Below are 26642 nucleotides of genomic sequence, written 5' to 3'. Positions count from 1 at the left end.
TTAATCGTTCGGGTACTGTTGCTCGCTCTCGCGCGCCTGCGTACCTTGCCAAAAGCTATTAATCTTGCCCAGAATGCAATAACTGTCCGATCCATGTGCCTGTTCGCAACGAGCCGGCGCTGCTGCTATATACCTATAGCAAGTCTGTGCAATGCAGCTACGCTTGCCACCGCACCAACGGCGAGCTCTGGCTACGTCAGGATTCTCCAGCGGAGTCTACGGATTGTGTGAGAGAATGCGAGATTTCTATGTGTATAAGGGTTTATTTGCTACTGCTGCTGCTGCTACTATCCTTGCAAGCTCGTACGTCGCCACAGTCTCTGCGAGCCTATATTGATTCGAGCCTCGGCCGTCACGAGGTACTTTGAAAAATTGCGCCGTGGATTTCGTGAATTTCGACGCCCGAGAAACGCCCAAACGTCGACGCTACGTGTGGAGCAATATTACGATATATTTGACTCGACAAATTATTCGATGTATAACAAAGATTATTAAAATGAAAAAACGGGCAACGCGATGGGAGCGGTCCTTAAAAATATTTTTTTCCTCTCTTCGTACCCTCCCCGTTTGGCTATATGTGAGCGTATGAAAACGCAAACAACGGATGGCAAATATATTGGACCTTTGAGAGAGAAAGAGAGAGAAAAAGAGCGGAACAGTTTGCTTAATTGCCGCAGTGCCAATTTTTGTTATTGCCTTTAGACCGCTCTAGTACATAAGCGCTCGGACATGAGTTATTTCCGATTTCAATTGACTATATTCATGCCGCCTCTGTGTAAGAGAGACCTTTTTACATAACGAATTTTTTCCCCCGCGTTGTACGGCAGCGCAGAGGAAAATTGCCAATGGGAAAAAAGTATGCACACATGGTTTACAAATGGTAACAGCTTTTTATTAATAATAATAATAATAATAAATAATTGTTAATAATAATAATGGTAATAATAATAAGGACATTATGATCAATGACATAGTAATATTTTTCTTATAGATCAGATAGCGAGGTCGATATAATTACAATAATTACATGACACCGGTAAAAGTTTTACAACAATGATAGTTTTTTTTCTCGTTTCGTAATTATAACGCATAGTAGTGGCGAAGAAGTATAGGAAGAATAATTATGCGTGAAATTTTCTATTTGTAAAAGTTTACTCGAGCGACGAGCCTTTGGTTCGCTGGTATCTTTGGTTAATGATTTTATATTGAGTTCAATCTGTTCAAGACTTTTGCATATTTATAATCAATAGTTTTACATCTTTTGTCGTATATATATTAAAGATTTAGCGTATTAACTTGATGTTTGTAATTACTCTATCGTACGAATTGGCATATAATATTTACAAGTGTGTATATTTTTGGTCACATTCGAATTAAGCTACGAGCCGAGTTTCGATTTTGTTTTTGTTTTTACACATCTAACATACACAAACGAACCTATTTTGCGTTGAATGAAAATTGTCAGCCCAATTAATCAATAATACAATATAAATAATTTGTCTAATTATGTCGTCTTAAGTATTAAATAACAACAAACAGAAAAAAACCTCTCCAATAAATCGATTGCACTAATTGTAATTTACGAAGCTATACATGAAATTTTCTTACGATCCTACATTTGGATTCAATTTTCGTTATTTTTTGGATATTATCACACGATGTACAATAATGTATATAATTGCTATTATATCTATACATAATTTAATTTTTTTTTGTTCATTTCTTAAACAGAGTGGCTGTGTGCGCACGTGCGATGAATTGACGATCAAAAGTTTACTTTAAATGTATAATTTATTACTTACAATGTTTAAAAGTCTTCAATTATAGGATACACAGTAGTGACTATATGTACAATTCAACCTACATTTATTTATAAATCCTCTAAAAAGTCAAAATGCTTCTGAAGTTGAAATGAAACGCGCGACTATCCCACCAAGTCGGAGATCCGTGGAAAAGCTCAGTGCAGCATGGCGGCCGCGGCTGCAGCGGCGGCGGCAGCGGAATTGTTGGCCGCAGCCGCGGCGACTACCACCGCGGCGGCAGCAGCGTTGGCGGCCGTCGACGACGATGTCAGGCCCTGCTGCTGCTGTTGTTGCTGTTGTTGTTGTTGCTGCTGCTGCTGGGCCATGGCCGCCGTCGCCGCGGCCACACGGTGCACGCTGTTAGGTCCGGAGCTCGCGCCGCTGACTCCGCTGCTCGTCGGAGGCGGCGGCGGCCCGGCGATGTCGGCGTGCTGAGTCTCCCGATGCCTGCGCAGATCGACCTTGCGCTGGAAGGCCCGTCCGCAGAGCTCGCAGGCGAAGGGCTTGTAGCCGGTGTGCTTGCGCGAGTGCGTTATGAGATTGCTGCTTTGGGAGAAAGCCTTGCCGCACACTTGACACTTGTGCGGTTTTTCGCCTGTAACACAGCAAGAAGACGGGCATGGCTTGAGTGAGACATTCGATATTATTATGTATATAGGGTATGATCGCAGCTGCGTAAGGGAGCTGCTGGTGCTCGCCTCGCAGGAGCTGATGTATAATGTATAAATTTAATAAAAATCATCGATCTCGCGCGAGTCAGAGAGCGAGCGAGAGAGATAGCGAGTCACTCGGCAAAAGCAGTGCGCGAAAGGGGGGTTAATTCGCTCGCGCTAGCTGCACGGAATCCAGGATTCGGGGCACGCCCGGTCAAGATTTGCAGCGTCGCGAAACCTGCGCGTACTCTCACACTCGCTGCTGCTGTTCTCTGCACTCGCTTTCACTCGCTCACATACGTACACCGAGAACGAGGACGAAAACCAAGACGACGACGACGATGAACACGAGGGAAAGGAATCTCAGCCCCCGAGCGCGCGAGATAGAGCCCGAAATATAGCAGTGAGGGGAAAAGAGAGCATCCTGATTGGTGGCCGGGGGCGGCTCCCAGAACTGCCGTAACCATGACTACGCTAAAATGAGACGAGAAAGACGCGCGCAAGCGGCGGCGCAGAGCGAGAGAGAGAAGCGCAAGCTCGGCTCGCTGAAAGAGCGAGAGAGAGCGAACCATTAGACTAAAGCTCGGAGCTTTTAATGGACTCGCCAACTTTAGTTTGAAAGTCTGCTCTGATGCTGCTCTCTCTCTCTCTCTCTCTCTCTGCTCTTTGTGCATCCCTCCGGCTTGCTGAAATGATTGTTATTTCTTTGCCCGTTAGTTTTTATTGCACGCTAAAAAAAAAATAAACGAGCCCTACTGGCAAAATTTCCAGCAAAAAAATACGACACTTCGATTAAAATGTAATCAAAGCGCTTCGAAGAAATGAAAATGCGCAAACGAGACATCAATAAAAAAAATAGGAGGACTAACTTTTCAGATTAAATCTATATTCTCGCACTCGCGTGTTATGAGGGGTATGCGGGGGTGTGCGGCGATGAAATTCCAAGATCATAGCCGAGAGTCCAAGAATCGCCACATTCAGACGCTATACGTGCTGCGTACTGTACATAAGCGGGGGATGATAAGAAGCGCCAGAAGCGAACAAGAGAGAGAAAACAAAATTTACGAGCTCGTAAAAATCAAGAAGCGCTTGGAGAGCCGAGCTTGGGCCCTCCCCATCTCATACGTAGCACATATACATAGGCATGCACGTAGTCAGTTCACGTATTACCGTAGTTGACTCGCTCGCAAGCACAGGCACACACATACGGACTCGCTAGACTGAGCTGCGCGCGCCGCAACTTATATAAGGGAGTAAAAAAGGGTTGTTCTCGCCAGGTGAATCGAAAGATTTTTTTCCCATCGTGCGCTCGCCTGCTTTGGCGCTCAGACTGCAAGAGAGCTTTTAATTTACCATCAAAAATAAAATAAAGCATCAGAGGAGGTGGCGGTCGTACGCGCGCGCTCGCGTGTAAAAAGTTTTTTTTTCCGGCCAACTTTTTCGTTTATCCGCGCGCGCACCTGCACGAATATAAGAGAAATAAAAAAGGCAGTTAGGAAAGCGATCAAAGAAGCGTGAACGGAGCCGAGAGAGAAGCTGAAATTCTTTTCTACGCTCTCTTTTTTTTCAAGCAACCCTCGAGCTCGCAAGATTTGCCGTTGTTTAATACAGTTTTAGAAAATGTGTGCGAAGGACGGGATCCGTGCGCTCGTTTCGGAGCTCGCTCTCGACGCTGCGGGAGTATAAGGCGGCGATGTATATACGTGTAAGCGTGGTCGTATAATGGCGTCTTAAGTTTCCTCCTTCGGATGCGAATAGAGAGACCCTCTTATACTGTCGTCATTCATGCACGCCAGGCGAAATGTAATTTTCACGCCTCTCCCTTTGTCAGCGGCGGCGGCGGCGACGGCAGCAGCGGTGCTCGGCAGGTATATATACACTTGCAGCCAGGGCAGAGATTAGCATATTCATCGAAAATTTATAGCGAGTAAAAGCTCGGGAAGCTTAATTATGACTGAGAGAACAAGCTATTGCTTCGCGATATTGCGGTAAGTTTTGCGCGCCACGATGCCTCGATGTATAGCGTCTTGGGACTCGGTATTAAGATCATTCATAAATATGTATTCCAGCCGTATCGAGATACGCGTGTATGCGATCGCGAGGGCACGCACAAGCAAAACAAGCTGCACTGCAGCCAGCGAGAGAGATAAAATCCAAACACGCTTCGAGTAAAAGTTTATCGAAAAATCGATCATCCAGCCGGAGCTGCTGAGAAAAGAAGAAGGTGGAGATTGCTGAAGAAGGGATGCGAGCTACTGGTGGGAGGAGGAAGATTCCTAGAAGCACTATATAAAGCATTGATTTCTCTCTCTCTCTCTCTCTCTCTTTCTCTTTCTGTTGGAGAGGCTGGCCTCCAATCGCAAATCCCGCGAGAGGAGGAGAGGAGGTGTATATATGTACGCGAGGAGAGAGAGAGAGAAAGATACATCTCATATTTCAAGTCGAGGACAGCCGAGGATTTTCTCGAAGAAGAAGGAGCAGCGCCGTATCAATCAGTCTCAAGATCATCCATTCCCGCAAGGCAGAAATAGAGACGTCGACGTTTTTCACTCGTTGCCTGCTTTAGGATCGTCGAGTTTTACGCGGCTTCTGCTGCTGTACACGCGATATCGACGTCGCAGCACAGCGCACGGAGCGAGGCCAGCTCTACTGCTATATACGACCGGACGGATGGAAAATTAATTTGTTGTGCTCACGAGTGTCGAAATTCCCCTGGACGTTGTACGTTGCGTGTGTATACACACTGCAGCTCGAGTGAATCGAATGGCTACACGGCATCCCCGAGCGATCGTCTCTCTTTATTATTGTATACAACGAAGCTCGACACAAGCTTATAGTTACACACATGAGCTTTGGAAATGCTGCATGCAAGCTCGTGCATATAGCTTGCAATTTTAATCTTAAAAAGTGTGTCTTTGAAGGAAAGAATAAAAATCGACGAAGCTCTACGATTCCGCAGCTATATATATACTACTACGCCCGTTGCTCGTGTAACATCACACCTCTGCATCGGCTTTCTTCAAGCGCGCGAGAGAAGAAGAGAGAGATAGACTGAAATTTCCACTTTATTAACGCGAGGCATGTGGCAGGTTGCATAGTGTCGAAAAGTTTGCGGGAAGCTGCCTTCGTCTATATACACTGCTTACATGCGATTGTGTACACACAACACCATATACAAGCACACAAGTACATAAGCGAGGAAGGGATCTACGTGTGTATGCTTAGCCGTACATGAATCCTAGCGTATATTATACATGATGAGATATACATGCGACTTGGGGCGTCAAGTCAGTCGGAAACCTCTAATGGCTTTAGAGCACATCTCGGATACACGACCGCATATGTATACACATAGGCAGGCGTAGCAGCAACACCTATACATAATGCAATAATCATGATCCGCCGCACATATCGCCCGGGATCTTATGTATGTGCGCAGTGCAGCAGTGCGGCTACGAATATGTCTCTGTGCGTGTCTGTGTGTACACAGGCTCGCCTATATACGTATAATTTAACTAGAAAATCATGAGTTTTTTCTCCCTCTATGTGCTTTTCTCTCTTTCCTGCTCTCTCTCGCTCTCTCTTTTTCGTCTATTTAATATTTAACGCCGGAGACTAGGAGACCTTCGCGCGCGATATTATAACAACAGCATAGAGAGCAGAGCAGAGGCTTCTGCGGTTAGGTACATACACGTACGCTATATAACAAGCAAACTTTACTTTGCCACGTCGCAGCGATTGGACAGGTTGACTGTTTATCTTGAAAACAAAGTGGGGCGAGGGTCTGCCTATGCGGTATATGTGTGTGTGTGTGCGCGTTCACGCTCGCGCCCGAGTACACATGCATATACCTAGGCATATAGCATTCAACGATAGAGAGAGAGAGAGAAAGAGAAATTATACAAACGAAAAATTCGCTTCGACAATCGTCGAATTGAAATATTTTTCTTTCATCCAGACTGCTCGAGTAATTTCATCCTTCTTTTTTTTTTTATATCATCATTCAACACGACTGGCGAAATCTCACCGCAATTCGGCACTTGCAGCAGTAGCAGTGGCAGTGGCACACGTACACGAGAGCGGCAGCAGGTCAGACTGCACTTGACTATATATACAAGCTCACACCCATGAGTTAGCAGGAGTTGGCAGCAGCAACAGCAGCAACCCCTATCCCATTGCCTGGGCTGGAACGCACTGCGCGCTACGAGTAATATTTACGCAGCTCTTATGCGCGCGTGCACAGGCCAAAAGCCACCTAGCTAATAATGATTTTACGCCGTCAGACTGGTCCCCAGGAGAATTCGCCAAGCAGCAGAAACCAAGCCCCCCACCTGCCGCGCAGCTCCCTTGTAATATAGCACATGGCCCATAGACGCGGCGCACGCACGCACGCACGCACGCAGGCACCATCGGCCTTGCCACCGTCGCTGGCCTTTTTTTTTTTTTGCTTTTCCTTTTCAGTCTTTGTTTCCACATGTGCATGGGGGCTGTAGCAGTTATATACATACTACTTGTCCACGGACTCTGCACGCATCGGTGCTGTTCCTCTCGTACGTTCTGATTGACTTTTATCTTTATCGCTCATATGAGCATTGTTTTATTGCTACGCTCGTCGCTGCTACTGATGCTGCTGCGGGGCGATCTCGCTCCTGATCCATGTCCCGATAATTTCTCAGGAAAATTAACACGCACCCGCACACACACACATACCCCTGCTAGATTGGATTGATTTTTATTGAACACATCACATTCGGGTGTAATAATTTATGCGCGTCTGTCCTGCACGCAAAACACATATGACCGCGTTTCTCTTGCATAACTTTTGTACGTTTTCTGCTATATAGTATATTATATACTTCATCCACTTTCATTCCTCTTTGAATGAGTATCCTCGCGAGCGAGCGAGCAAAAAGCGAGAAAAAGAGCTAAAAGACTCGTAATTAAAGAGACGACGCATCGTGCGGACAATGGCATTGTATATACGTCCTCGCGCGTACATAGCACGAGTACGAGCGACAATGGTCTGGAAAAAGCAACATATACGCACACAATTCCCAGCTCGGACCTTACATCCCTTTGAATTTTTCATTTTCGCTTGAATAATGAATTAAATGTTCCGAGTGACCATGGCTTTGTGCGCGTCGTCCGTGAGTGCGCGCGTGTATCGTCGAAGAAAGACACATCTCGGTAAAGAGAGAAAAGCTCGCTAGCCTGTATAGCGCGCAAGGGGGCATGAGGGGGATGAGTGGGGGGAAGCTCGTACGCGTGAGGTGATAATTTGATAAGACGTCGGATAGAGGGTTACCATGACAACCTATATCCTATATACAAGTTCCTCTTCTCGCTGCTGCTGCGCATGGCACACGGCTTCTTCCCTCAAGTCCTTTTTCCCGCCTCTGACTGTGCGGATACTACTGTGCTATACTACGGACGGACGGACGGAGCTAGGCATTCGACTCGAGCGCTGAAATCCATCCTCGCAGTCCGAGTGTCAAGTGTCTCTTTGCGTTCTCCCGATAGACGGCTTTTTTCCTTTTTTTTTTCTCTTTTTTTTTCTTTATTCGCTCGTTTCGATCTTCTTCCTTTGCTTCTTTTTTTCCCTTTTTTATTTTCTCTTACAACGGCAATGGCAGCAGTGCACGAGACTGACGAGAGATGTGCACGCGGGAAAACTGCGATGTGCACGATTCAGCTTGGAGCGCCGTACGTGCTCGCAGCTGTGCAGAGCTTTTTTCCTCTCCCTCTCTCTCTCTCTCTCTCTTTTGCGCAAATGGCAACGAAAATTTCAAATTGCATAATGCAGCAAAAGAAAAAGTTGTAGAAAAAATTCGGAAGACGAGGACACTGCGTCGAGCGATCTTTGCAACGGCTAATCGGGCGCATCAATTGATTCCCACAGACAATTTGTCGGCAGTAAAAATCTATTTTGGTATTACACACGGGGGTACGCAACAGAAGCAGTAGCAGAACTGCTCTTGTGCTTTATACGTGCGTGTGTCTGTGTGTATACATAGCAGAGAGAGAACGAAAAAGGGAGAGAAGAAGGATGGGCGCGAGCGAGCAAAAAGTTAGCAATCACCCCGAGGAAAAGACATTACGATTATTACAGCTGGGGTGGGGGCGCTCACTCGAGCTCAATCTCGTTGCATACGTGCTCTCCACATATATCTATACAGGCACCCATAACGTATGTATAGCAGGATTAACTTGTTCTCTTATATTACGGGAGAGCTGCACAAGTAGCTGCTGCTTCATAGCCTGGCAGAGTTTAGATTATTAATGACTCGAAATATCTCTCATCTCGTCACAATAAATACTGAAGAGAAAAGAGAGAATTTGGCACACACACACACAGATACTGCACACCGAGACTCGCAGAAACTCGACTTGTCTCGTTAATATTTCAGTCCAACAGTTTAGCCGTACGAATACACACGAGCTCGCGCACGGAAAAAGCGGCTGTGCAGCGGAGGACTCGTGTGTCTAGTGATCGATACATAAATATAGATAGAGATACTCACCGGTGTGGATGTAGGTGTGCTTCTTCATGTCGCTCTTCTGGTGGAAGCGCTTGCCGCAGAACTGGCAGGGGTAGGGCCTCGTGTCCGAGTGTATGAGCAGGTGAGTACTCAGGGTGCTCGAGCGCTTGAACGCCTTGCCGCACTGCTTGCACTCGAAGACCTTCTCGGCCGAGTGGACGGCCCGATGCTGCGTCAGGCTGATCTCGTGGCCGAACGTCTTGTTGCACAGCTCGCAGGCGAACGGACGCTTGCCGTTGTGAGATCGCCTCGCGTGCACCTTCGGTTCCGAGAGACAAACAAAGAGGAAATTAGGTCAACTGGCTCGGAGACTATCGTATACGAGTTAGCCAAGAACTGCAATTACTTCGAGGCCGTGGGGCGTGCTGAACATCTTGTCGCACTTGACGCAGCTGTAGACGTCGCCCAGCGGATGGGGATGGTGCAGACCGTGGGGCCCGTGGGCCGTCGGGTGCAGGCCCGGATGAGCCTGGCCGGGATGATGCACGCCCCTGAGCAGCGGGTGCAGGTGCGGCGGTATCAGGTGCTGGGGCAGCAGCTGCGGGTGCAGATACGAGAGCGGATGGTGCGCGTGGGCCAGGCCGCTCTGCAGATTCAGGGGCGAGTACACCAGGCCCGGACTGACGTTGCTGCTCTGCTGGCAGTGGGCCGACGGCGGATCCGGCCTCAGCAGGGCGCTCACGCTGAAACTGTCTCCCGATCTGTGAAATTTAATTTCGTACTCCTTTTAAATAGTTGCAATTTTACAGAGAATTAGTTTTTGGATCGAACAGATGACGCTATTTAAGCGCTTATAATTTCATCTATTAAAACCAATTAAAAATCATTAGCTGATTTTTACCTAATTTCTCTAATTCACACTATTGCTATAATTCTTATATTGAGTGCAAATTTAATGTAAAATTAGACGTAGTATTTTATGTAATATTTTTACACGAAACATTCATTGAAAAAAATGCCTCAGTACTGATTTATCTCTTTTTTTACATAAAATGTACAAAATGATCAGTACACAGTATTAACATTGCAAAAATGAACAACGAAAATTTCAACACTTTGTTTGAAAATGAATATTTTAATACTACTATAGTTTGTACGTTAAAATCTTGACAAATGTATCAAAAATTAATAAAAACTGAAACCAAATTCTACCACTAGATGGCGAGTACCTGTATTTGTAAACATGCAAGGGACAACGTTAACGAAATTGTACAAGTGAAAGCCAGGTTGTAATAAAATTTATCCTTGATATAGGTGTAACATGATATTGGTGACATACGCGTTAGAATGATTCACAGATGAAGCCTTGACATACCTTCTAGGTGGGTTGGTCGAGGTGCTTCTCGTGAGCGCAGGCGGCGAGGGCGGAGAGGCCGATCTCGGCGGGCTGGAACCTTCGCGCTCGTCCTCGTCACCGACTTCCTCGACGTCGACATCGATCTCCTCGTCGTCGACGTCCACCTCGGTGTCCTGGTGATCGGTGCGCGGCGAGTCCGGACATGGCGAGTGCGACAGCGACCTCCGAGGACTTCTCGACAGCGGCGAACCGACCAGTCTTCCGACTCCGAACGACAGGCGATCTGTAAAAGTCGTTTAATTTCGCCGATGTACAAAGAGAACGGGAGAAGAACGAAATAAAATAGAAACGAAAAAAAGAGGAAAAGAGCATCTCCTTTGGCCTCGATAGCGGCAGCAGCAGCAGCAGCGTGCGCCGCAACACAATGAGATTTGAGTCACGTAACGTACATCTTTTTCCCGAAGCTGCTGCTGCTGCTGCTGCTGCGGGGAAGCTTGTCGGCGAGCTAACGAGCTCTCGAGCAAAAGAAAGTCGGAAAATCTTGAAGGCGTATTCGCGTATATACAGCCCCAAATTGTATACGGTACATATACACCCGAGCTTTAATCTCGAGAAAAATATATATAAGATAAAAAGCAGCTCTCGCCTTCAATCGAGATTTATATATGATAAATTGAAAAATCAGTAGCTTACGTCGAAATTCAATATGCTTATGGCTGTACATATATATAGCGAAAGAGAGAGAGAGAGAGAGAGAGAGAGAGAGAGAGCCCCTTGGACGCCAATTCATGGCGTATAGCTATCGAGTAGTAGGTGAGATCGTGCGTGCGAATCAAGTGCGTGCTCTATATTATATTGTAATATAGGCGAGTAATATATATAAGTAATATCGCGTATTCATACACGACAATGCATCTCAGCCCGCAGAATATGAGTGAGAAATTTAAGTGCGAAGCTCTTGGGTTATTGGCGTGCACGCGGCGGCGGCGGCGTCGAGTCGAGCGTCGAGATCGGCCTGCACTTGCCCATGCGCGCTTAGATTTCTTCCATATAGCATCGTGATTTATAAGCGTATACTCTTTCATTCTCTCGCCTGTATACTACAATTGATTCGTATAATACAGTATATGCGTATAACCATCTGGTATTGCACGAGAGCAATTCGGGATCCTTTCCCCTCCTCCCCCCTGACCCCCGATGGAATATCTCGCGCGCGAGCTGCCGGCCTGATCGTATACATTCGCATATTATATTTATAATCTGGCATATACGCGCGGTCACGTGCCACTGCTGCTATACTCGCCTATATTATTATTATGTATTCAGTGTATAACAGTAGGCAGTGACGCGTCAGCTATGGAGACACGACTGTACGAGAAGACTAATCGCGTTTTTCAAAACTCGCAGAAGAGCACGCGCTCGAGTGTCCAATGTGTGTGTGTGTATAATCGCGCATATATCGTGCGCACCCCGTGTATGTCTATATATAATAGCCACAATGCACCGTAAGCTACAAGCTCCTACCCGATATTATGAGTCTTGATCGATTTCCCATTATTATTATCATCGTCGCAGCCCCGCACTCGTACAGTCACAAGTGCATAATGCGATTATCTTCTTACACGCGCAAAGATCGAAGCAGCGCAGATACGGATCTTGTACGGGGTTGTAATGCGGAAATCCGAAGCTTGTGGATAATCATTAAGCCGCGCTTCTTTATGAATACGAAAAATCAGCGAATACGTTCTTTTTGGGCCCCTCGTCGAGAGCGACAAATCTAAACGTTTCACTTGCCCCGTACTTACGACTCGCGGAGTTTCTCGCGCGCGACGAATAACATCGTGTAAATAGCATGCACTGCTGCTGCTGCTGCTAAAACGCGGCGTAAAACGACCTCCCCGCGGACATATGACAAAATAATCCGCACGCACGCACTTGCATGCTCTCGAGGTTCGCTCGCTCGCCACTTAGTCTCACTTCATCTCAAATCAAACAACTCGTAAAACTCCTCGGCTCTTATTCTAACTATAGATACGCATTTGCACGAACTGGCTTGTATGTGTATGTTATATACCGGCAAAGTGCAGACATTGCGCGTCTGCGGCGTCGCATGGGGTCTGGCGCGCGAGAGCTAAAAAAAGTGCGCCTGGGAAAAGGGCTCGACAGGCGCGAGCGAGAAAAAAAAAGAAAAAGCACATGAGCGATGCGATGACTGCTCGAAAGACAGCGAGAGATCTGCGAGCGGCGTAGTATAAGTATTATCCTATATGCGTGTATTTGCACGAGAGACAGATGGGCGCCTCTGCTGCTGCTGCTGCTGCTGCTGCTGCTGCTGTTGCTGTTGATACTGCCTATGGTCTCGCACAAAAAAACACATAACGTCTTCATGAGAGCGAATTCCTATATCGTATGCGCTGAACAACGCACTGAAATCTATACGTATTATCAAGTTGCGCAATTCAAGCGATGCAATTCCTCCTTCGATAATTCGCAGCTACGTTTATTATGAGCTTGATGCCCATAGACTCATTTATGTAGGCCATAAATTTGGCGCGCGAGCTGATGGATTCACCCGCACCTTTGATTAAAATGTAAATTGGCCTATAGAGATAGAGAGAGAGAGAGAGAGAGAAAGAGAGGGAGAGCAAAAAAAGAAAATAAATATGAATTCCAGCACGTTGTCATCACATCGTATCAATCAAAAGTTTAGCCGCAATAATCTTTCGCGCCGCTAATATGCCACCTAGCTCCGCACACATACACATAATAATAGCTCTAATAAATCGTAGCTCGTATATATATAACATAATAAGATGTAAGATATCCTCGCGTGTATGAGGGCACATTTTAAACTCGCCGCGTACCCGCACGAAATTCCAGATTTCGAAAGAAGATGGTTAACTTGAGGCTACGTATTATGGCTCGAGCGATCGCAGATTGTTCAAAGCACGCATCGCATCGCAGCGCAGTAGCAACAGCGGCAGCGAACAACTCCGCAAGCGCAAGAGATTAATAAAGGAAGGCCGTATAAGCAAGCTCGAGTGGGGGAGGACAGTAGTAGCAGCAGCAGCAGCAGCAATTAGATCGAGTTAACGGAATAACTTTAATCTTGTGCCGTCTAAGATGCGCTGCAGGAGCGTTTATATTGTGTGCAGTAGCTCTCGCTCGACGATTCGTCGTCGTCGTCGTCGTCGTCGCTATTATCAGACGAGAAAGACCCTTCCGATGGGAGGATTTTTTATTTATACATGTACCGAGCCCGCGCCACGCTGAATTCGCTCGTGTAATGGCCGCGGCCTCGTGCACTCCGAGATCGGCAATTAAATTTTAAATAGCCGATTAATCAAACCTGCGCGTCGATCGCCCGAGCCAGCCCCGCGAGTACGAGTACAAAACGATACACGAGCTTAAAGCCAACAAAAAATCTCAAAGCTCGAGCGAGCGAGCCACGGATCTCGAGGTACAAGTGTACGTAGGCGTTGACTCTTGGTCGCAGCGCTCGAGCTTTTTTTGTTTACCAATTGAGCCGAAGAATCGTAATGGCGATCGGTCTCTCGCGTCGACCCACTCTCCGCAAGTGACTATCCTATTCTTTTATAGCAACAATCAAGTCTTCCGTGCGCGCTGCGATCGCAACTGCAACGGCGGCTCTTTTGTAGCGCAGCACGACTGCGCGCGTGTACGAGCTTATCTTCGAATTAGTCCTGAATGCATATACGCAGCTTTTATACATATAAAAACGCACATATACGAGTGTGTGTATGCGTGTACACATATATAAAGTGGGCTTCCTCATTATGGCAGGCGCTCGGGACGACTGATTCGATTAGAGAAATCGCAGCCTCTTGCTGACGCTGCTCTGTGTCGTGCTTGCGTCGCATCGGCCGCGCCGAGAGGAAGTTTACGTTTTGCTTATTCCTTGAAAAAAAGATTTACCAAAAAAAAAGAAGAGAGAGAAAGAGAAAAGCGAACGATGGTTACTTTACCTGGATCTGATTTTGGAAAAGGTGACAGATTTGTGACGGCGTCGTTGGCGTTGATGAAGGGCGCCCATAATCTTGGAAACATCAATCGCACGTCGCAGCCTGTTTATAGCAGCAACAACAAAGTAAAGAGACGGAAATTATTCATTGTAATTGATAGCAATTATCACTCTTTTACGAGGAGACGAGAGGAGGAAAAAAATAAAGGAGTAGAAGAAGGGTCAATCTGGCATGGTAAGTTATATAAAAGACTTTTACAGAGAACTTAGATGAATTACGTATTCTCCGTACGTAGCGACGATTTACTATGCTATATATGTGTTTGTATGTGTGTGTGCACGCGCAGACGCACGCACGCACACAGACACGGATCTGCCTGCGAAAAAAGAGAGACGAGCGTCTTAATTTGAAAGAAGAAGAGGAGGATTTCCTCCTATTTTTCTCTTCTTTTTTCGGTGCTTTGTTACTCGGCGCGAGCTTTGCTGCCAGCCTGGCGCTCGCGCGTTTATCTCATTTACTTTCATTTTTTTCAATTCTTCTAAACAACTACATAGCCCAGGCGCCCGTTCGCAAATACACATTGTAGTAGACGTGCACCGGTCGTTCGGTCGTGCGAAAAAAAGCAGGAGAAGAGGAAATAAAATAATAAAGCCTCGAACCACACCTTTTTTCAACATTTCTTAATCCCCCAAGTTATATCGCGAGCCCGAGATCAATATAATCGCGCGCGCGGCGACCCGATAAGCTATTACATGCATCGCACCGGCGAAACTTATCTCGACGCTCGCTCGACGTTTTCTTGCAAGGATTATCAGGAATAAATGCGCGTCGCTTATTTCCCCGTATACGTGTAATGTGTGCGAGAACAAGATAACGCGGCGCTGCCTGCGAGCTCGCGCGCGACCGTCTTTTGGCGAATTGTACGCGCGCGCGAGCCAAGACTGGCATGTATCTCCGTGTCTGTGTCTGTGTGTGTATACACCGAGAGTCGTATAAATCAGGCACGAAAAGAGATGATAAAGGAGATTACGTCCGCGACTCGAATCAATTTGAAGCGCGAGAGAGGATTTATAATTGTGATGCATGTTTAATTAATCTGACGCCGAGAGTTGACTTTGAATTTTGATTTACGCAGTGCAGCAGTGTACACTGCCGAGCCTGTATCGCATTAATTAACAAAAACAAACGCGAGAGAGTATATTAAATATGTGTCGATCGACGCTCGCGATTTCCTAATCGCGCTTAATCTTTCGTTATTACATTACACGCATTGATCTTATCCTGGGCAAATTGTGCCGATAAGTTGAGTATACAATAATTTCCTTCTTCCAGATCTTTTTCTCTCGAAAGAATACGAACGAAATGAGGATCCGCGCGCCAAGAAGAAAAAAAGTTGAGAAAAAAAAAACTATAAATCAAACGTTGAGCTCGATGTGATCGTAAAGCGTTAAAGTAATTTCGGTAAATGCGTATATTATATGGCAAGTGTCAATCATGCGATACATTATACGGCACGTAAAAGTGGCCAGTCGCGTACGGGGCAGTGTGCGATAGTAAGCGCCGAGGGCATTTATTACTGCGTTAACCTATTAGCCTGATTAGACAACGACAGCGACGAGCGTCTGATATATCCCTCGACATAGGTAGGCATCCCTTATACATGACCGTGTGCCGTGCTATACACACTCGATCCCGATGTGCGTGCGTATATTTGCTAGCTCACCTGTTGAACCGCTAATATATACACGCAATAACGAGCACACACCTACGCGTAAGCACACATTCGCAAACTGACCAACTGCGTACGTATATAACTTGTCCTCCTTGCGTGACAAAAGCTCCGAGCTCTCGAGGTAATGCACGCCTCGGCCACAGTTTATACGCTCAAATATAAAGAGGAGCTTGCGGGAGAGATACTATCGTCGAAAAAATGTATATTTTTAATGTAATTGTAAGGGCGACTCGATTGGCATATACACAGCGAGAATCCGAGTAATTATAGGTCAAGAGTGGGCGAGCGCGCGTACGCGTCTCTCTTTCGCGTACAGGTGTCCATGTCCACACTGCGTGTACCGTACCGTGTACGCGTGCGTGCAATTGCACTTTGATGCAGGTCCGTCGACATAATAACGGGCTATCGATGACAGACGAGGGGATCTCATCGAGCTGCACGCGTACAGCCTATACAGTTTGGGGAATCGAAATGCAAGAGCGGGAAAACGAGCTGGAATAGATATTGCACCGCCTCGAGCTTTACGCGACGATATAGAGAAATTGAAATTCAGAGTATTACAATAACGAGAGAAGGAAATAAAAAAGAAATCAGACATTGTCACGCGACTTTACGCGGGAATGCGCAATAAATCGCGCGATTGCACACGACGGATTTTCCGATCAAATGATGGATTATTAATGTCATCGTTATCAATTTAATACTACTATTGCACTTTAATGCATCGCATAAAATCAGACTTTCAATGTGTTCATCGAAGCGCGCTAGATAATAATTATATCGAAAAAGTGCGAGGAAAAAAAATAGTAAAAAAGAAGAGGACCAAAAGGTAAAACAGTTGCTAGTAGCGTCGGGAAAAAAGCTCACCCTCTGCGTCGGAAGCTTGCAATCTCGTGCCTCCGTCGACCACCTGCAACAAGCTCGTATTCTCGTTATTGTTCGTCTCTGGCTGCTGCTGCTGTTGTTGCTGCTGTTGCTGCTGCTGCTGCTGCTTCTGATGACAGTTGGAGGCCGCGATCACGTCCTGCGGGTGAGCTTGCAAGCTCGCGAGCTGCTTGGGCTTGACGAGCCTGAAGGCCGAGGCCTCGGCGACGCCGCGCCGCGAAAAGTCCAATGGCCCGACACCAGATACTTGCTGCACCTCCATCATTTTACACAGAACGAGGGACCACCAAAATGTCCAGTTTGAAATACAAAATCAACGAGATCAACGAACGGACTGAACGAAAAAAATTGCGCACACTGTATGTATTTAACGTATAGGGATATCCGCTCTTATCGTCGCTCGCGTCGGATTGTCATCGCGCTCTCGGGCGCGCGGGCGATACGGCGACGCACGTGGTAACGAAGAGACTGCGGACTGGCTCGGCGCTTTTTTGCCGATGAAGCTATCTGCCTAGCAGAATATGCGACGCCAGCAGACGACGGCGACGCTGCTCGAGAGCGAGCGAGCGAAAGAGAGAGAAGCAGACGGAGAGAGAGAGAGAAAAACCCCGCCTACTCCAGGCGAGCCACGCCCTCGACCGCTCGAGAGATCCGCCACCCCCCAGCGCCGTCCCATATCGTAATTGGTTCGAGTTTTGCTTGGGCATGCCAGCGACCGACTGCACTGCGATATATAAAACGGGGTGGGGGGTGAGAAACCACTCCGATGCACGGATTCTATATAGCTCGGGCGTACGAGAGAGCGAGACGAAGAGAGTATACGAGAGAGAGAGAGAGAGAAGAACGTCTTGCAAGAGTCCGAGTAGACGTTCTGATTGATATTTGCCCGATGAGAGTGAGCGAGAGAGAGAGAAGAAAAAAACTGGACTCATGGATACATACACACGTGTAAAAATTGATATGCGTGTGGAAAAGCGAGGCTCGATATTGATTTAATGGAATAATAAAATCGAGCGATAGCCGCTGCACTTGCACTCGCTCCAACGCTTACTACATATTATTATACGTATCGTGTACGATATATTTCGCAAAAAAGAAAAATCAATGGCGTATTTGCAGTTCGTCGGCATTATAAAATTTTATCTCTCGCGCAGAAAAGCCAACTCGTATGTGCTTGAGCCTCGCGCCGCCGGTATCACGACAAATTTTTCGATAAGTGTATATAAACACGTACTCGCTCGCCTTTATAGTTAACGGCGATTTTATCGTGCATGCGAGCCGTCCTTGTGCGCGGATCGAGCTGCTCATGTACAGCACATACTCACACACATGCACATTGCACACACTAATTCGAGCTCCGACGCAGTCCGCGCTCGAGCACGCAGTTAGATATATATGTACGTATACGCAGCTGATGACGCTTAACGCGCGCAAAACGTGTCCGAGGATTTTATGTTTTCTCAGGAAATTGCGCGCAGTTCTGCGCAAATCTGCGAGTTCGTGCCCGCGCACTCACGAGTGCAATTGCGGCGGCGGCGGCGTCGGCTGCGCGCGTACACCGAGCCGAGCTTTTGCTATCGATTTTCTTTTCCCGTGTGCGAAAAAGTCGAGCGAAAAATTTCTCGCTAAATGAAATCGAATCAGATTTTCGGGAATTTAGCTATCGCAATTGCTCCAGAGCAAGTCTCCGCTGAGAATTGCCAGAGCTTTCGGCGAGCTGACGCTGCAAAGCGAAATACGCGTTTATACACATTCCAGGCTGCAAATCCGTCCAACCACGGATATATGTACGTAAATTTAAAACTCGATTATCTGTCATGATTTGACGTCGAAGGCTGCCACCGACGCGATGACACATTTCGCGCAATCGCCTGTGCCGCACACAACACGCGCGCGAAAAAAAAGTTCAGATCAATTGAAACTAATCCTCGTCGCGATCGCTGCCATATATATACGAGAATCCTCGCGCGCCTATTTTAGTACTGCGACAATTTGATGAAATCGTAATCTTAATTGGCGCGTATTGTGGTGTACTGCACACGTCCAGCCGAGCCGACCAGATGATGGCGATGCGAGCTAATTTTTTCTCTCTCTCTCTCTTTCTCTCTTTCCCTGCTAGTAGCATCATGCGGGGGCAGGTATTGCGCACACGGCCTGTGCCACCGATACAATACACAAGTCGGCTCGCCGCACGCGTCCACTTTTCGCTCCGCTATTGACTTTAATAATGTATCAAATGAGTCACAATTGATCGCGGTGCGGGTGGCACGCATCGCCTCGATCGAGTCCGCAAGGAGCGATGTGCACACCCACACACACACACACACACACACACCAAACGATGATCGGCACAGATAATAATTGCCGTATTTGCCTTTTTAGCGCAAAATTTACAAAAACAGTTGCTGACTGTATGCGGGTTCACGGGATTACAATCTACGAAAGATTTGGCAAAATTAAAGGCTTTTTCTCGTTTCAATTATTGCAAAGCCTTTGGGCGTGCGGCTTATCTCGCGTACATCGATGACTCGTTACATATAGACTTAAATTCGAAGGTTGAAAGGAAAGAGAAAAAGAAAAGAAGCGATAAAGGCTGAACGCCGCGTCGATAATAAAAAAAATGTGTAATACTTATTATTGTGCAACAGACAAATCGCGAAGAAAAACACGATATGTATATTATACATTTATGAAACGTCGAGCGCTCGAATTTACTGGCATATGGTCCTGCGCGCGACTCAGAAATATAGGGCGGGTGGACTGCTACTGTGTATACACACGAGTCCTTCAATTTTCTCGGGGTACATTTTAATATTCTCAAATTTACTGCTTTGTTTGCATCGATTATCGAGACGTCGTGGGAGACATTCGAATACGTTTATCATATTTTCAATGTAGTCCAGGTCGTTTCGAACGAACTCAAAAATTATCCTGAATTGAGCAACAGCGGCAGCACTCAAACAATGTAAATAAATCTTACCTCGACACTTATATTAAACGAAGGCGATATCCTGCGAAGAGCGATAACCGCGAAATTAGCTGGATTCGGTGGATTATTTGGCAGCGTCGAATAAGGCGCGCAATAAGGTCAGCCGCTGCAAAATCCTCGGAGAAAAGTCGATGAAGCGCATCGCTCATTTGTCTCTTTCTCTGCAGTATAGCACGTGGGGATCTCTGCATAGTAGGGACCCACGTATATACAGAACATACGTATATACGTATCCAAACATATGGAGAAATAGTGAGCAGCGTAGCCGGCGTAACCCCTGCCTGCGATGGGCTTGATATATATTTAGGGCTGGATATTCATTAGCAGTCGGGTGCGGGTGATGAACTGCAAGCCGAGCCGAGGTAGACTTTTCGGCCGATTAAGGGTTGCGCGTGGCCTCTATCGACAATATATATATCCTCTGTGTGCCATACACACCGGAGCCTATAGTGAGATGATCCATTTTCAATACGCTTTAACTTTGCTGCGCTGTTTGCCAAGCGAATGCTACGGAGTTCGGACGACAAGATCGACGACGATCGTCGCAATATACATCTGCGGTGGCACGTGCTACGAGTTAAAGGTTTAGTCGGAGCCGCTGCAGCTCTAAACAAAGCGACCGATCATCGCGAATATCCGGTCCAGTTAAAAAATATACCAATGTACGTATTCACTGATTGGGCTTGGCGCCGTGGGGCAGGCAGCGTACGGCGCGCCGGAATTAAAACGATGATTGCTCGTGTCGCGCGAGAGAGTCTCCGTCGACTCTTGGCTGCAGTATTGTACGTTTTTTTGCGCGATACGCGTGTAGAAAGACGAGCGACCCGCATCTACAATTTGGCCCTGGCTCCGTACTGTATCAGCGCCATTATACGAACACGCGTTTGAATCAATTTCGCGTTGGAACATGACGAATCGAAAAAATAGCGCATATAGAATGAAATTATCATCCCCCTTTTTTTTCTCGTATGCGTGCTCGTATGCTCTCGAGTTCAAAGGACTGTTTGGATTTCGGCGCTTTGAGCTCCATGTCAGACATTAGTCTATTGGTTTGTATCCTTTCGGCGTATAACGCTCCAATAATCGCAGCGGCTCGGCTTGACACAAAGCGAACAAGACGAGAAAAGAGCAGTTGCTACCGGGCACAAAAATTTGAATCTGCAACGTCGTCGTCCCATAATATGCTGCCGCCGCCGCCGCTACTGCTGCTGTGCGACCGAGTACGAAGAATAAGAGAGAAGGAAAAGGTTATATGCACGAGCGAATGCGTTTTAGCCTTTGATAGCCTCGACGCTCGAGAAATTATCAATTCAAATGAGCTACCTCCGACGAGCTCGTTTGCGGGTTAAACGTTTGATCTGGCCATCGCCCCGGGCTCGGCGCAGTATATGCTACGCACAGCAGCAGCAGCAGCAGCCTATACCTACCGTGCATGCATATAGTCGACCGTTTATAGTATCAAGTACGGCGGAGCCGAGCTACTACTACTACTGCTACTACCACTACTACCACCACCGGCACTACTGCTGCTACGTCAACCTTTAGTGCCGAGCTTTTGCCGGGCTCTGCAGGGAATTTCTATACGGTAACTTACGTACGCTGCGGCACCGCGTATTATATGCAAAGACGAGAATGGAGAAAAGCTTGGCGAATCGAATTGTTTTTTTTTTTATATCTTCTGGAATCGTTCGCTAGCTCCTCGGAAAAGCCAAAGTCCTATCAAAAAGCTCTCGATACTTCGCAAGTGCGCTGCTGCGTACAATCTCGGAGCTGCTTATATCGACTTTGGTGCAGGATATCTGCGCCGTCCTGGCGTCGCAAATTATCTGTCGCGCGTAATACGCGCCCGGGCAAAGTTAGTTTAGGCGCGTTAAGGGCCGTGATCGCACCTGAGACCTCGACTACGCGGCTGCAGCCTCGAGAAGCGTCGAGCGCGTTAACGGCTTAAAAGCTTTCGGCCCTTATAGCCGTGCGCGCCGCAGCTGATTCATCGCGCGGCTAATAAAATCGTAAACGAGCAAACTGATTCGATATTCATCGGTCTGCCGCTGCTGGCATTAATAATCGTAAAACGACGGGCGCGCGAGCGCGAGATATAGTGGAAGGTCATCGATGGACGATGCCACCACGACGACGACGTATACACGAATTCATTCCAGTCAATCAAACTCTACTCTCTCGCTCTCCGAGATAGGTTCAATCGCGGTCATGCCGCACTTCCTCGGGCTCGGCTGCTGCTGCTGCTGCTGCTGTCGATGCAGCGGCGACGCTCATTAATAGTCCGCAACTGGCGACAATCACAACAATCGCTCAACGCAGCGCGGCTCGAGCGAGCCGTAGCGGTATTCTCTTAGTAATAATCGAAACAATTCATGCGCAGTTACAGCAGCAACAGCAGCAGCTGGTTTTTATTGGATTAGATTTCGTTTTGCGATTTGCGATCATCGCGTCCGTTGAAGCTTCGCTCTCGCGTTAACCGAGCAAAGCAACGGCAGCAGCAGCTTAGTTCCGAAAAGGGCAAATTATTCCTGATTCGATTCGAGTTGCGGGCCCAGCTTTATGATTACCTTGTAGAAATTAAAAGTCACAGCACACAGAGTACACAGAAGCTCGCGCCCATATTTGCCAAGCAATCAAGCTCGAATCATTAACCCCTCACCGATAGGCGCAAGCCCCTGCAGCAGCCTCCCTTCCTCGTGCTCTCTCTCTCTCTCTCTCTCTCTCTCTCTTACTCGCATACTCGCAGTGTACGTGTGTATGTGTGCGCGTTAATCAGGGGTAGTGAGTGGCAAACAGGGGCGCGGTGCGGTACGTATATTATAACCAGAGGTTACGCGCATCAGCGCGGAAAGGAATCCAAAGGGGGATACACTTTATATGCACGTGTGACGCTGGACACACACACACACACACACACACACTCGCACGCGCGAAGCGTATAACGCAGAGTCGACATGAAAATTGTATGTGGCACTTGCGCCCGGAGAGTACCCGAGCTTTTATAATTAATTTATCTAATAGACCTGCGAGGACAAAGTGTGACTACTGCTGTCCGCGCCGAGCAGACCGAGAGGCTTGCTGCTCTGTACACCACGCGGTCGTTTAGTGAAATATCATATTTTTACGTCTCAGGATTGGATTTCAATCGTAATGTAATGAAGTTTTCGGCTCGTGGATGCGTATACAGACGCACCGATCCAATTAAAGTATTTGTCTCTCACGAGTATCGCTCCGTCATACTCTAGCTCAATCTACTGTATGGCGCGCAAAAACCATAAATGGCTAAGTGCATGCATACATGAAATGAGTTTTATTAGGCGCGCATGTGACTTTTCCCATAAAGGAGCTGCTGCTGCTGCTGCTGCAGGATTCGGCACTGGCTGGGCTCTCTTTTATTTGATTACGAGCAATTAAGAGGCTAGACAGCAAACGTATTCGAATCGCGACTGGACGACAGTATGAAGCGGCGGTCGGTGGCGACGTAGTGCACAAGGCAAAACCGGCGATCGTGCTATACATTGTTTGCTTGGCTGCGCGGCTCGTTGACGGCCACCGCCGCTCGTGACTTGTATTATTTGTATTTCGCAGATCGCAAGCTCGTGTATTACAGCCTTTTGATTTATCGCGAATCGAATCGGCGCAGATCTGGAGCCGCGAGTGACATTATTACTTTCCCTGCCTTTTTTGCCTTTTTCTTCGTATATTATACGCTAGCTAGACGACTTTAGTTTCTCGTAACGGTGATGTAAGTATTACGAATTCACTCCTTGAAGATGAATAAGAACGGAGAAAGAGAGAAGCAAAGCAAGCCGAGCGAAAGCAGCGAAAATAAAAAAGAATAAACCCACAAGCTGCTTTAATACACATAGCCAGAAATAAAATTTCCCACCGTTCTCTCACTCTGCTACTTCCCTTTTTACGAGCTAAAAGATTAACTATCTCGGAAAGCTTGAAAGAAGCGCGCGCAGAATGAGACCGAGAGAGGGAGACAGAGAGAAGAGCGCAGAAGCTTAAAAAAAAAAAAAAAGACCAACGACGAACCACTTCTCGAGACGCTAAAATTTCCCTCGCTCGCTCGCGCGTCCCAGGCATAAAAAGAGAACAGCGCGCGAGAGTGTATGTATCCAAGCTCGAGAACTAAGGATAATAATAAGGCTGCTAATTCTCGCTCACTCTCTTTTCTCGCTTCAACTTTGACGTTGCAGAGCAAGTGGAAAAAGAGCGCGGCGTGAGAGGCGAAAAGAACGAGGCGAGGAGCAAAAAGAAAACACGCGCAACAGCGGTACCGCTACGACGTCTCACCCTCTTGTCTCTATCGCAATTAAAAAGTCGCCCCGCGAGGAAAAGGACGTTTAAAGAAAGAAAAGGCGCACCCGAAAGTAGGGGGCGTATGACTCGCTCTGATTACAAGCTCGTAAGGGTATATAATTCGAGTGATTTTGTCGGGCTGCGAGCGCAATTATTCGGCCTCTCTCGCGCGAGCTATTCACAACTTTTGAGTGCTGCTTCTCTCTTATTCTTATTCTTCTACTATTACTACTGCCGCTGCTTTTTATTTTTTATTTTTACGAGGGATGTTGCGGTATATGTGACTTTAAGGGCTGTTAGTACGCGAATATAAAAGCCATCCTCTGCGCACGAGAGAGGAAAAGAGAAAAAAAGCTCGAGATGCGAAAAAAATTGTTTTCGAAAAATCTCACGACCGAATGCACGTGTAGATCGGCGCGCAATATATCGCCCCGCGTGCGTACGACATGTAACAGTGGCGCGTTGCTTGCTCGCACGATATAAACAACGAGAGCAAAAACTGACGATCTCTCAGTCGCGCGATGGCTATGCGAGCTAATTTAGACTTGCACATTCGTACTATAGCACGCGAAATTGTAAGCGAGAGAGAGAACAAAACGGAACACGACGCTCCAGATGTTGGTGCATATACGCGCGCGAGCTCATGTCCCTCACTCTCTCTCTCTCTCTCCTTTATGCCAATCGGGAGTGCGAAAAAATGTTTTCGAGACTGCACGCGCTCGTTCCCATAGTGCACACAAACGCATGAGCTCGGTCTCGGGCATAGCCGCTCGGTGCAGTCTCGAAAAAAGCTATAAATAAACGATCGCACGAGCGAGCTGCTTATACACCAACTAATAATTTCTCGCGTGCAGCTTTTTGCTCGACGAGCTTTACTTTGCGCGCACGACTCGTATTATGATCGGGCTTTTTTCAACGCCCAGATCAAATCTGATTGTTTTATTTATTTGGCTTTTGGCGCGCAGCCTATACAGGCAAGTCTGTGCGTGGCATCGGGCAAAATGCAAGATTTCCTATATAGCAAGCGCGTAAAACTTTCATGAATTATTCAAGGGGGCTCGAACCAGCGAGCACGCACACAAACACACACATAGTCGATTAGCATAGAACAAGGTATGAACAACTGGCCGAAACGCCAAGTCGGAAAATGTCGGGGCAGCAGCAGCAGCACATCGTTGCCGAACAAGCCGAACAATTTGTTCATCAAAAGGGTTAAACAGCAGCTATATAAGCTGACCAGCAGCAGCAGCAGCAGCAGCTCGGCCAGCGGGGCCAATTAGGCTTACAGGTCAGAGATGATGCGGTTGTTTTCCTTAGTGTCTGCTGCGTGCGCGTCCGAGCCAGGCGGCGGGCTGGCGTCGATTCGAGTTCCGAGCGCCGCGAAACCGCCGCGGTTATTAAACCGAGCAAGAGTAACAACGAGACGCGAGGGATTTCGAGCGCCGATGTTCCCAGCCGATGTATGTTATAGTTTATATAAAAGATTGATGTGCTACTCTGTTGCGATCGCTGCTCGCTACATATCTATCTAGATGTGTATAAACGCGCTCGTATATTGAGCGATCGCAACGAGTTCGCGAGAGGATTATTCAATTATATCAGCTATCCGCCGAGCTCATCATTATTATTGTTATTACCATTTTCGCCAATTTGGCTGTGTGGCCGGTGGTGTTATACGTGCGATGCGCTGATGAAAACTCGGCGCGATGATACGGGAACGTATTGAAAATGAAATATGCTGCCTGCCGCCGGTCGGCATTGACACGCGAGCTATCTCGACTCTCTTATCTGCAAACCTATATAAATCAGACTGCGTACAGCGTGGCCGTCAGCCCTATATATATATAAATAATATGTGTATATCAATTAGGCTCGGCAGACTAATTAGACGATGCACCTTAACTCTCGCAATTCTTTTATCCAGGCCTATATATCCACAGATTTCGAAAGGGCGTGTTACCATCTCATGGGGATATATCTGCCGAGCTAGCGCGAGGAGAGAGAGAGAGAGACAGAGAAAGACAGAGCGAGGAGCGCCGCTCGTTCGCGCGCGCGCACACACACATCTATTCCCCAGAGGCGAGCGTGACTTTTCACGACTTATATGCGCCCGTGCGCAGCCTGCAGTGTGTATTACTACTGCCTGACACGCATGCCTTTGATATCGCTCCTCGCTTATATTCCTTTCTAGCGATCCAAGCGTACACGTAAAAAAAAACGTTGGATTCAATTTTTCAACGCGGATTCAAATTCGACAACGAGCTTGACTTTTTGCGCGAGCTTCTCGCTCCCTCGCCCAGGAGGGACAAAAAGTCAAGCTTTTGGAGAGCTGATTATCACCGAAAATTCAAGCAACGATGGCGAATAGTCGCCCTTGATTCATATCCTAATACGTATTACATTCGGGGGCGAGCGCACTAGTACTATACGCGCGATGAAAATTCAATGGCACCA

General features: G+C 47.2%; 1 protein-coding gene across 1 annotated transcript; it reads right to left on the bottom strand.

Moving 5' to 3' along the window:
- Positions 1-17329, bottom strand: LOC106654988 (zinc finger protein Gfi-1b-like). The gene is made up of 7 exons (XM_014375172.2): positions 16874-17329; positions 14278-14376; positions 10310-10574; positions 9341-9695; positions 8977-9253; positions 2126-2397; positions 1-216 (listed from the first exon to the last, which is right to left on the bottom strand). The coding sequence occupies exons 1-7, from the start codon at positions 17154-17156 to the stop codon at positions 1-3; spliced, it is 1767 nt and encodes a 588-aa protein (XP_014230658.1). The 5' UTR covers positions 17157-17329.
- Positions 17330-26642: the final 9313 nt, after the last annotated feature.

The sequence above is a fragment of the Trichogramma pretiosum genome, unplaced genomic scaffold, assembly GCF_000599845.2.
Source record: "Trichogramma pretiosum strain Unisexual culture from Peru unplaced genomic scaffold, Tpre_2.0 scaffold2, whole genome shotgun sequence".
NCBI classification, from domain to species: Eukaryota; Metazoa; Arthropoda; class Insecta; order Hymenoptera; family Trichogrammatidae; genus Trichogramma; species Trichogramma pretiosum.
The sequence above is the reverse complement of the archived record's forward strand: the minus strand, read 5'-3'. Positions and strand labels throughout refer to the sequence as shown.

Coding starts and splice junctions, on each gene's coding strand:
- LOC106654988 (XM_014375172.2), bottom strand. CDS start 17,156: ATGATGGAGGTGCAGCAAGTATCTGGTGTCGGGCCATTGGACTTTTCG. Junction 14,377..16,873: donor GCAAGCTTCCGACGCAGAGG/GTGAGCTTTTTT, acceptor TGCTATAAACAG/GCTGCGACGTGCGATTGATG. Junction 10,575..14,277: donor TTTTCCAAAATCAGATCCAG/GTAAAGTAACCA, acceptor CGACTTTTACAG/ATCGCCTGTCGTTCGGAGTC.